Source organism: Uloborus diversus, chromosome 1 (assembly GCF_026930045.1).
Source record: "Uloborus diversus isolate 005 chromosome 1, Udiv.v.3.1, whole genome shotgun sequence".
Taxonomy (NCBI): Eukaryota; Metazoa; Arthropoda; class Arachnida; order Araneae; family Uloboridae; genus Uloborus; species Uloborus diversus.
Window position 1 is genome coordinate 79,030,231 of NC_072731.1, and position 12,465 is coordinate 79,042,695.

A 12,465-nucleotide genomic window follows, 5' to 3' on the forward strand; every position below is an offset into this window, starting at 1 on the left:
TTGTAAAATTATTTTCAAATAATACACTTGCAAGACTCAGTTATGTGAGAAACTATTTGGTCAGTTACAATGAGATTAACTCAAAATTTACTTTAAAAATGGGTTTTACCATAAAATATAAAACAAGTGCCTCTGATTGATCAAGCAAAAAGCACTCCCTTAACTTTTGTTTTCCTGGAAATTTTTCTTAGTGAAAAAAGCAAACAGACCCCCTTCCCAATTATCATTGGCAATTACATAATAATAATAATAAATCCCAAGCGAATGAACCCAACGCAAAAATCGCGATCGCAAAAACGAAACATTTTCTCATATGAGTGTGAAAATTGCTCATTTGCAATCTTAAATCAGTATATTTGACTTTATTTTGACTTGTTCAAAATATCTGTTTTGATTTTTGTTCTATTTTTAAAATCAAAATGGCGCGATAGATTAATACCCGACTTTTGCAAGTCCAAATAAAAATAACCCATCAGAAAGAGATGAATTATTAGAAAAAGAACAAGGTTAAAGTGCTTTTGTATAAAATTCAAGTATTCATAAGCAATTTAACAAGAAAAATGTAAAGTTCCGAACTCTTTGTGTTTAGCGCGATCTGGAAAATATTCGCCATATTTTTCTCCCTTCTTTTTATTGGGTATGCAAAATGGTGATTTTCAAAAGTAATTCTGGTTACATGAATACCAAATTGCAATATTTTTACTGTACAATTGTCTTGTATTAATCCTGAAGATTGCATTGAAAACCTCTCATTTTTAGTCTTCATTTCTGTTTTTAGGAATTTCCTCAAGACAAAAGTTGAGGGAAAGCTTATTCTTAGAATACAGTACAATGGGCTATTTGTGAACTTGCTCCCTGAGCTCTGCCCAGGAGGTCACTGTAAGCTCCAGTCTTATCACTAAAATTCCATTGACTGGTCCACAATTGGGGTGTGTTTGAATAGCTGATAAACAGATAGGGTCATTTTAGTCGCTTTCTGTTGATTCTCCTGGTCATTTTGAAGCTTAAAAGCATTTACTAAATAGATCTTTAGCTTTTCTCCCATTTTTTTTCTGGTTCTTATCTTTTTGGTTTTCTGGATCCCTGGGACCCAATTTTTCGCGGAAGTTGCGTCCCTTTCCCGCGAATTTGCGTAAAAAACCCGCTATAGCGCGTAAACGCGAACCCTGATATATAACGCCTGAAATGGTATTGTTATCAACTTGTCGTGAAACAAGTTTCTCAAGAACAACAATTATATCCTGGTAAAAAATATTAAATTAAAATTGATTTTTGCAGTAATTTGAAAGAGCTTTAAAACAATATGAGTTTGCCTAGCAAAAAAAAAAAACTCAAGTTCCCTCGTAATTGAGAAAACATAAAAATTCACGCTGATTTTAAAGCATCAAAGAAAGGCCATTCCAAGAAAAAGTCGACCCTTTGTCCCGCTCATGACGGTTCATATATTTCAAAGTATTATTTTTAATGAAATATATGAAGTGTCACGTGCTGGACAAAATGACTTTTCCCCACCCAGTTCTGATCCAGAAGAGGTTTGAAGTTTAGCTAATAGTGTTATCATAATTGAATCAAAATAAATAGGATATTTATGTATTTTTCTTTTTTTTAGCAATCACTAGTTGCTTATTGTTTTCACTTGATCTTTGAATGACGTCCCGTCCTATAATTTTATTTTTCAATGCTTTTCATGCAGGCTTCCATGTGCCTCAGAATAGAATTATTTATAAATGACCTTCTCAATTTTACACAATAAAACAGGGTGGCGACAGATCAGGGAAAAATCAGGGAACTTTATCACTCAGGGAAAAATCAGGGAAATATCAGGGAAGTTTGAAAAAATAACAAAAATTCAGGGAAAATTGATCAAATGAAGAAAAAAAATTTTTTTTTCTTTGCAAAATGAAGTAATGATACTATAATTCTCTTCGAATTTTTCGCCAATTATTTGTTATAAAAAAGTGAAATTAAAGGTGCAATTATACAGTGCCGCATATTTGTGCATCTTATTTCCTCAAGGTCAATGTATTCAATCTTTGGCTGAGCTTCCGAAGATTGCTTCTGGGTCTGTAAAGTAGTTTATTTTAGCTAGTTTGCATTTTCCTTCCACGCATTTCATGCTACATAAAATAAACAACCCTGCAAACAAAGAGGAAGTCGTCATTAATCTCATTTACTTTGCACTCATTGTCTTGCAGTAATTGGCATACTGTTATCACTATTTCAAGAAAAAATCTTTTTTTTTTTTAAATTAATGCTGATAAAATCTTAAAATTTATCACTTGGCATTTTTAATTTAATTGCTAAAATTGAATTTTGACTGAAAATCAAATTTAGTTTTTTCCCTGGTATTATTCGCTGTCAGTTCAAATTACACGAAAGGGTTTTTTTTCTTTTTTTCATACTTTAAAACTTTTATTTTAAAACCATATACATATATATTTTGAAATTAATAATTGTTTTTGCATTTCAATGTTGTTTGTTACTAAAGTAATCTAAGATATCTTTCGACAAGTAATGAAATAATTTGAAATTGAGTTGTGTACATAAGTAAATATTTTTATTATTTATTAATAGTTAAAATACTGTATTTATTCATTAAAACCTAAGTTCTTGATTAGAGAATAGCTCAATATGACTGGTTGTTGAAAGATTTCAAATTGTTTTATATAAATATGTCTATTCTGCTGTGTGCAAGTAAAGGGCGGTAACTGCAAGATTTTTTGTTTTTTTTTTTTTTTGCATTTTTGTCAGTTGTTGTACGTTATGTTTATTGTACATACTCCTTATTTGGTTTCCGCTGAAAAAAAAGTGCAAAAAAGACGTCTAATTCCAACATTTTCCTATTGTTAATACTGAGTCCACCACACATTTCTTCAAATATGTCGAAAACTAATTTCTGCAGATACTGCCGTTTACCTACATACAGAAGCATTATTTACGTAAGTAAAACTACATTACTTCTTTACTTTAACTATCACTTGTTATTCTTACAGCAACAATTATACTGCTTGAAAATTCAGTTCAAAATTATTTCCATTTAAATTTTTTAATTTTATCATGATTAGATATATCTTTAAGAATGGTTTTAATAATTTCTTAGAATTCTTATGTTAACTGGTTCCTGAAAGTAAAGTATTTGTTACAAATTTCTTATAATATTTCTGTCAATAATTTAATATACAATTTTTACCAAAAAAAAGGAGCATCTTTTCAAAATATATTTTTAATTAACAGCTGAAACCGTTATAAACGCTGCATTTTATTTAATATGCAATGCTTTTCAGGTAGGGCAAAGAAAGAAAACCATTGGTAACATAAATCAGGGAAATTTGGTGAATTAATCGGGGAAAAGTAAGGGAACTTTTTTTTCCAGTTCCTGTCGCCACCCTGTAAAAGTTTCCAGTTCACAGCATCCATCTCCTGTCACATTCATTTAAATTTCGACTTCTTGAATTTAAATTATGGTTGCGATAAAAGCCGTTAGTAGAAACAAGAAATTGAATGTATAGGGTCTTATCACAATTTATGATTGCAAAAAACATACTTTAAATTCAAGATCTCAAAATTTAAACTAATATTTAACATCTTAGTTTTGTTTTTATGAAATGTTTTTTACTGTATTTATATGCTCATTGTAAGTTATTTTATCTTTTCATTTAATTTAGTCCGAAGGAGAACTGGCTGTAGCTTTTCATGGTTTTATTATTCATACAGCAGATGACCAGTCAAAAATACTAAAAAAGTATCAGGAAAGTTTGAAAACATTTTTCTCTTCTGTGTCGGAGGTATTTCATTCTTTATTTTTTCCTAATTTCATATGCAAGGTGTGATCAAAAAGAATATTTTTTTATTAAAAAAGTAATAAGGTTACATAGAAATTCATTTAATCTCCATCGAAGTAGTGTGTTTGGCAAACAATGCATTTATCTACAGTTGATTCCATTACTGGAAGCATTTCTGGAAGGCGTCTGTCAGGAGGGCTTTCAGCTACTCGGTCGTGGCCCTCTGAATGTCAACAATGGTGTCAAAACGTTTTCTTTTAAGCACAATTTTAATTTTTGGGAAGAGCCAAAAGTGGTATTGAGCTGGTGAGTGTGACGGATCTGGGCAGACAGAAACAGTTTTTCCAGCCAAAAACTCCCGAAACACGATTTTCCTTCAGTTTAACACTCAAACGTCTGGGAAAAATTTTGCCCTCATTTGTCTCATTTGCAACTACTCAGTTAAAAGCTTTGAATGGAACCATATGAGATGTTAAGGGCTTCCAATAGCTCTTAAATAGTCATTTGTCTGTTTGAACAAATCATGTTTTCCACTTTTTGCACATTTTCTTCTGTTTTTGAGTTTTACAGTAGCAAACCCATTTGGATATTTGTCTCCTCATAAAACTCCATGGTTACAACTTACAGGAAGGGAGAAGGAACACCTGTTGGCCCGGGCCTGAAGGGGACCCAAAATTTTAAAACTAGGTGTGAACTATAGGGGCAAACAGAATGGAGGGGGGGGAATGGAAAAGTCATTTGCACAGGGGTGGAAAAACTGCCCCAATTTTCAAATTTTGATACAACCTGATAAAAAAAGCCAAATTCCCGATTTTTGCGCCAAAAATGCAATTTGTTTTTTAATTAAAAGAATTCATTACAAGAAAAAAATAGCTGTTGCATGCATTATTTGTCATTGAAAGCTAAAAAGAAGCATATAAGTTAAAGATGGGGTAAAGAATTCCTTATATTCGCCGAAAATTGTGTGCTGTGCTTTAAGTTTCAATCCTTTTGCATCTTGTAATTTTTTCAACAACTTTGAAAAGTGGTAGTTATTTTCAACTATGTTCCTTTAAATTGGCTTATTTTGTTTCTTACTTTATAATTATTTTATGTTTTAAATAAAATTAAGATGCAAGAGAATTGTGGAGAAAATTGAAATAGCAGGTCAAACTGCTGTTGTGGCCACCTATCTAGTAATATTTTAACTATGTAGCAACGAATGTAGTCTGCTCCATCAAGAAAAAATTACCTCTAAAAATCAAAGATTATGATATTACAAGCCATTTTCAAAAATTGATACTCATATTGTAATACTTAGTCATAAATTTGTTTTGTCATTATTTAATGATAAAGCTCTTGTTATTAACATTTTAAATATTGATTTAGATCTACTAACATTTGGCACAGTATTTATTTGCTTAATATGATGCTTGTTTATAATTTAAATGCTTTGTACGGTTAGTCAAGTGCATGCGGGGCTAAACGGATGGGCAAAGTGAAATAGTTTGTTTCATTTACTTATACAATCCTTTATCAAATCATCTATGTATTCATTCATTAATTATTTTCTTTACCATCTTGCACTTAATAATTCTTTTTTTATCATTCATTTACTCATTTTTTTTAATGAATTCAATTTCATTCCTTCATTTACTTTTCCTGATATATTAACTTATTTATTTATTCGTTAATTGTTTCACTAGAGTAACCCGCATGGCTTTGCCCGTAGTAGAAAATGAAAAGCTCATTTGGTTCCCCTCCATCTTTACAAATATTGGATAATGATTCTCACACCAATTTGCTACATTCCTTCGCTTGCCCATGTTACGGTTCCACGTTATGATAATTTCGTAATTTATCATAACATGGAACCGTGTGATGATTTACTCAGTAAAATTTTTTTTAAACTGGAATAGAAAAAGAACAAAATTGAATTTTTGAAAAATCTCTTTGAGGTGCCCACTTCCATGCTACAAACTAACTTTGTACCAAATTTCATGAAAATCAGCCGAACGGTCTAGGCGCTATGCGCATCACAGAGATCCAGACAGACTTTCAGCTTTATTATTAGTAGAGGTTTCCTTTTCATGAAACCATTTTTCTTTAATTTTACTCATTTATTTGATCAATAATATCTTTGACAGTCAAATAGAAAATATTTCATCGAAAAATATATTAATTTTCACTTTGCCCCATAAAAAAAAGAGGTGAAAATTTTCCACTTTTTTTGAAGGCACAAATTTAGTGCTAAAAATAATGTTTCAGAGCAGGTTTTGTTTTCAAATACATTGTTCTTTCTTCATATACCTTAATTTTCAGCACATATTTCTAATTTGTTCATTTTGAAAAAAGTAAGTTCTCTCTTTGCCCCACATTTCCCTCCTTATAGTTTTGTAATATACTATCAGTACCCGCACAGCGATGCCCGTGCAAAAAAATTAATGGAAGTCCGTTGAGTAAAAAAAATTGACTCCCCCTTCCCCTCTGATGTAAAATGATCATTTTTCTTTGTACTATAAAATGCGTACACACCTTTCAAAGAAAATAAAACTATTAAAGTTTCTTTGGAGTTTAAAACTTTTCGTCAAATCATTAAATTAGATTTACAGTTGCTTTAAAAGTCTATTTAGGGAGTGAAGCGGTTTTTACCGCAATTTAAAATATTTCGCCAAATAAACAAAAAAAGACATAAAATAATATCTTCCAAATGTAAAAATAGTTCCGCAACTCTATTGTTTATCGCCAAACTCGTCCAGCAACCACGCTCTCATAACCCATCCGTCTAACGAACAAAACAAACAAAAAAAAAACCATCCAGTGGAACATTTAAAAATCATCATCAGAAAAAAAGAAGAAAATGTCGTACATTTTTTTCGGATAAAAACAAATCAAAACTCGCCAGTAACTTGCTAAGTTTAAATCCGGGATCAAAGAAAGTAAAAAAAAAAAAATTTCAAAATGAATTGAAGAACACGGGGCAGTCCAATTTCCATGAGGAACTGCTATGGAACTTGTTATCCGTTGAGATCAGAATCTTGTCGGTGACACTGTCTACCCAGAACCTCATTTCGATCAAACTTGGCTACTTTTTACATTAATATTTTGTTTGGATTTCGTTAAGTTTTGAAAGCTAAAACATAATAATGTTCTTCTTCAGAATTAAATGTAAAATCGCGTACAAATACAATTTCCATCCCTCCTGCTTTTACGATGCACTGGTTTCTTTTCATTAGTAATTTCGAAGATATTTTGATAACTGGGATTTGGCGCTATCGTCAATTATGGGCTATAATTGTTTGCTTCTGTCACTATCAGCAAGGCCATGGCCGAATTACATTAGCCCTTGGTCTTTGGCGTCCACAAATTTGGCGACAATCGGGAAAATTGCTCAGACTCCTAGTTTTCAAACTCTTCCCGCAATTTCTACATTGTCTGGGGGAATTATTTTCCCCATAGCATATAATTTCGTGGCGCCGAGTTTGTAGACCTTTAAGAAATTAAAATGAAGCGAAACTGAAAGATGGCAATGCGAAACAAAACATCAATAATTTTAATGGAGATTAGATTTATTCGAACTTTGTTTTTAACTGCTTGTAACTTTTTTTCCTTTGGAGATAGAAATTGATTTTTTTGACCGCAGGTCGAGATTTTTCTAGAGTAAAAAATGTCGCTTTTTCCAACAGTGTCTAAAAGAAAACTGTGGGACAATTCCTTCACTTTTTATTGATAGATTTAATGAAGAAAGTATTGCCAAAATTTCAGCTAAGCCTAAAAAAGTTCGAGATAAAAACGCAAATTGCTCCTGTCGTAATGAAATTTAGAGCATTGAAACAAATTGCATAAAATGTGGAAAATTCTACCCTTTTCAAGGATATAAAATATTAATATGTGCAAGTAATTTTCCACACCTGTAATAGGCAATTTACGTGAAATTTGGGCCTAAATTGGAATAATAAAAGAACTATTTATCGTATTGTTTTCGAATTATAGCCTATGTTACTCACTAAGAAGGCACCTTTCATTTAGTGAAAGAATTTTTCAAATAGCTGCAATAGTTCCGGAGATTACCTCGAACATATAAACACACAAAAATTTGTCCTCTCTCTTTATAATATTAGTATAGATATGGTAAAAGTATCTTAAGAGTTCATAAAAATATTAAAATTTATTTTTTTTTAAAACTGCATTTAACTGCATCCACTGGAGAGGGGTTTAATAATGTTATTTGCCTTGAAATCAGGGAATTAAACACTGTCCACATATGAATTTCTCCGTTTGGAGGGGTTTTACTGCATTTTTAATTTAAAAGGAAAGAAAAAAAGTCTCAAATTCAATTTGCTATAAGATGCTATTGATTTTATAATGCATAAAAATAAAATAGATTTCTTAACTGCAACTGTTTGCTTCTCAAAAGTTATGAGGTTTATGGAGAGTTGTACTTTATAGATCAGGAGCTTAATAGCTTATCTGCCACAAAGTGAATTTTATCAATATTTTCAAAAATAGAAAAAAAAACTTTTTTAGGATGAAAAGCTCCATACAGTTTTAGAATTTTTTACAAATTGTCTGCAAAATTTGATTGTGAGTTTTTAATTGCTGTCATATTACTTGTAAGCTTTAAAGGGAAAAAGATGGGGGTGCATGTACTACATAACTATAATTTTAAAGGAGAGCTATCATTGCAGAGTAATACAATTGTTAGTTAAATTATAAATGCGCCAATTGTCTGTTGCATGCACCGCCTATATTTTTCCTTTTAAAGCTCACAAGGATTTTGATAGCTATTAAAAACTCACAATCTCAGACTTTTCAGACTATCTAAGAAATTCTGAAATATTTCTTAGATTGTGAAGGACTTAAAATCTACATGAAATTTAGAGAAATTATTTGATCTTTTTTAGTTCATTTCAAAATTGATACGTTAAAACTTTTTTATTTCTTTAATTATTTCATACAAAAATTGTTCTACCCCTCTTGAATTTTGTACTAATGTGACTTCATAAATATACTATCTGCTGTATAAATAATTTAATGGATTAAAAAAACAATACCATATTTTCTGTGAAGTAAATTTTGGATACCAAACAGATTTCGTTAGTATTATATTGTAGTACTAACTTTAGTAAAATGCAATAGGTGGTTTTGTGTTTCTCAATGCAAATTTTCTCAAACCGTAGTGTCATTAAAATGATTTCTCTGTTTTTAGTGGATTGGCTCAAACCCAAATGACCTAGCATCAATGTTTTGCTGATTCTTATTTTCCCACATCATTTAGACTTTTTTTTTTTTTTTTTTTGATCAAAAATTTTTGGTAACACATGGGTGCCTCCCTTGCTATGATTTTTTGCCTGCCTAGGGAGTCATGCCCAACAGATTAAAAATCAGTGTTTTAAGAAAAAGGGTTCATTTTGTTTATTCTCCTGATTTCAATAATAGGTCAACATTCTCGTTTTAGAAAATTAATCACAATTTCCATTTTAAGATTGTTCAATGTTATTTTTACATTTTCCTCTCTATTTTATGTGCAGAATTTAGTTATAAATTTTCTGTTTGAATTTTCTTTTTAAGTATTATGTTACTTGTAGATTGAAATATGAAGAAAAGTCATATCCAGTTCTTAGGAATTTTGTTTCAGTGTAAAGTGTTTTACACTTTAGTTTGCTTCTTTTTGCTTAAATTTGAAATATATGAACAAAATTGTATTTTTTGTAGGAAGAACTGCCCCATGCTCTTGCACACTATGTAAAGCTAATCAGCTTCACCAGTAATCAACAAAAAGCCAGACTTCTATTTTCACTTTTAGAATTTGGAGTTACAAATAATTTTGTATCACAGAGGTATGAATAATTTTTCTTTCAAATTTTTAGCAAATAAAAGCGGCAGAAACATTCTTTTAGTGACAATCTTTGTTGCTTTCTTCCCCCTCCCCTCACTCATTATGGAGTCCCCTTGTCAGATCTTTTGATACCCCCCCCCCCTCCTCTTTTTTTTTTGTCAAATTTAAAATTAAGCACATAAAAGTAAGCTTATGGTTTTGTGTTCTTACATTAAAAATAAATCCAATAATTTGAAGTTGATTAAATAATAATGCCGAAGTTCAGAGCCGATCCTAGCAGATGTGCAGCGTTTGCACCGTACACGGATGGCCAAAGCAAGGGGCGGTCGCAGGCCGCATCATACAGTTGTTTTTATCAAGCAAAATTCCTCAAGAATTTCTCACCAGATAACTTATAATAAGTCGAATAAATATGCTGAATTTTAAATGTTCAATTAGCAAAGTAAGCGCCGATTTCCCGACAGCATAGCATAGTTTAAGAGAAATAGAATGTTAGGGAACATTGTGTTGGTTCATTGTCCATTAATATCTACTCTTCACACACATGCTTCATTTGGTTGAAAAATTTGTGACAGAACTGGTAATCAGGCATGGATACAGGGGAGGGGAAATGAGGGAAATGGTCCCCTCCTGAAGCATGAAAGGGTGCCTTCCAAAAGGATCACCGAGGGTGGCCACTGATATTTACCTCCCAAGCTTTTATAGATCTAAGCAATGAAGACATATTTTATGTATTAAAAAAAAAAAGCTAAACTGATTAGATACTCTCGCAAGCATTTTAAACAACAAATTCTGTGTTCAACAATCATGGATGCGTGGAGAGAAAGTAGAAAATTGCGACTCCCCTGAGAGTCGAACATATTTGAATGACGAACTAAAATTTTGTAATTTTCCCCCTTCACGGCATTTTTTTCTGATTAAAATCCCGAATGAACTGCCCGGTTTCAGATCAGGTAGGAGGGCAGGGCTCTTGCACCAGGAAGCAAATTCAAATGTGGCTCCAAAACAAAGATCCAAAAGGATGCCATGGCCTCCTTGACAAGACTAAAGAAGGCTTAAAATTGTGTTTTTAGGACTTTAATTTTGGAAAATTTCGCTGGTTGAACCACCGATCGTAAGCACCCAATTAAGTCTCTGATTCACCCCTTCCATCTTAACTTAATCAAACATAGCCTAAAAATATTGCCTCCAAAATCCAAAATGTTTTTTCCGAGACCAGCCCTTTCTAATGTCATCAAAAATTGCGTAATGACATTTTTTGGATTTCTTTTTCGAAATTTTTTCGTTGGAGGACCCCGAAATCTATTCCCAGACATTACTACCAATATACTTTTAATTAGCATCTTTAAAAGCGCCTCTAATCCCACCTCCTTTCACTGAAACTTGTATTGGAAAATAAACTAAAATAGTAATTTTCAAACGTCAGTTTCAAAAACTTTCGGGGAAGGACCCCGGATCCCCCTTTTGCTGCAACGCAATCACTATACCTTGAAATTTCATTTTTAAACGATTCCGTGGAGCCACAAAATCCTTCCTGCCTAAACTAGCCTGAAATTGACTTCAGTTTTAAAAAAACAGTTTGTGAGGACACACTGAACCCCTGCCCGCTCTTTGTCCCATCGTGATCAAACTATGCCTATGATTTTGGGACTTCAATTTCTAAAAAATTCCAGAGGAGAACTGCCTGGCTTATGTAACTTTCCACGGCGCTAGGGCCTACCCATCGCAATCGTCGAGGTGAGGTGGACAAAAGTCTATATAGTTTTCAGATATTAATATCGAAAAATATCCGAAAGATCCGCTGAAGCTTCCCAGTTCCGTTAACTTTACCAAAGATAGTATAAACAATAAAATTGTGCTTTTAGAAATATCCGCTTGAGAGCTCCAAAACCCTTCCTTCCCAAAAATAGCCTAACCTGGGTTTTAGTTCCGAAAAATATTTCAGTTTGGAATATTTTCATGTTTCCTCTATTGTTTTCAAATGTAGCCAAAAAATGGGTTTTTGAAACAATAGTACCGAGAAGTTACCGGACGAAAACCTCCCTGATCCCCTACCACCAAAACACCAAAGACAGCCTAAATTTTCATTTTAAGCTTCAATTTCGAAAACGTTCGATGGAAGACAATTGAATTTCTCTCCCTCTAGCAGTGTCAACAAAGATAACCCAAAATTTTGTGTTTAAAACTTCAATTTTGGAAAACTTTCCTGAAGAGCGCTGATCCTTCCTAAGCTACGGTCACAAAAAATAGTTTCAAATTCATTTCAATTTTGAAAGAACTTAGGAAAGAACTCCAACATTACTTTCCCCTGAAGTTTCAAAAAAGTTCCTAAAATTGCGATATTTGAGGTCAGTTCTGAAAATTTCTCCATGCACCTTGAATATACCCAACTCTTTTGTCCTTGCAACCAAACACAACCAAAGATTAACTAAAGCTATTTTTCACAGGCGAATTGTGATAATTTTCTGGGAGCAATCCCCCCTCCCCTGATTCCCCCTTCTCGGTCCTTTCTCTGATGTCATCGAGGACAGACTATAAAATGCATTTTTGCCACTAGTAAACTTTGGTATCCATCAGGGTTCGAAAATTTCATGATATTTTCGAAAATATCCAATATTTTGATACATATCCGATATTTTAAATTAGCACAAACTCAAGTCTTCAAAACAGTAAATGTATCCTCAAATCACCCTTTAAGTTCTTAAATTGTCATTACAATATGTAGACTTACAATTATTGTTTCTTTCATTATTTATATTTAATATTGCACTTAATGTTTTTTATCAGTTTTAATAAAGTCAATTTATCATAAGCTGTTATATTCATTTTTCTTCTGTTAGCTACTTTTACAGTTATATGATTTAC

At 32.2% G+C, this 12,465-nt stretch overlaps 1 protein-coding gene across 1 annotated transcript in view; it reads left to right on the forward strand.

The window, feature by feature from the left end:
• The window catches only part of LOC129234670 (mediator of RNA polymerase II transcription subunit 23-like), a 125,640-nt gene that overhangs the window by 2,943 nt on the left and 110,232 nt on the right, over window positions 1-12,465 (forward strand). Inside the window, exons 2-3 of the mRNA XM_054868714.1 lie at window positions 3,666-3,785; window positions 9,477-9,601. Coding sequence (XP_054724689.1) covers window positions 3,666-3,785; window positions 9,477-9,601 — 245 coding nt within the window. The remainder of the gene's footprint in view (window positions 1-3,665; window positions 3,786-9,476; window positions 9,602-12,465) is intronic.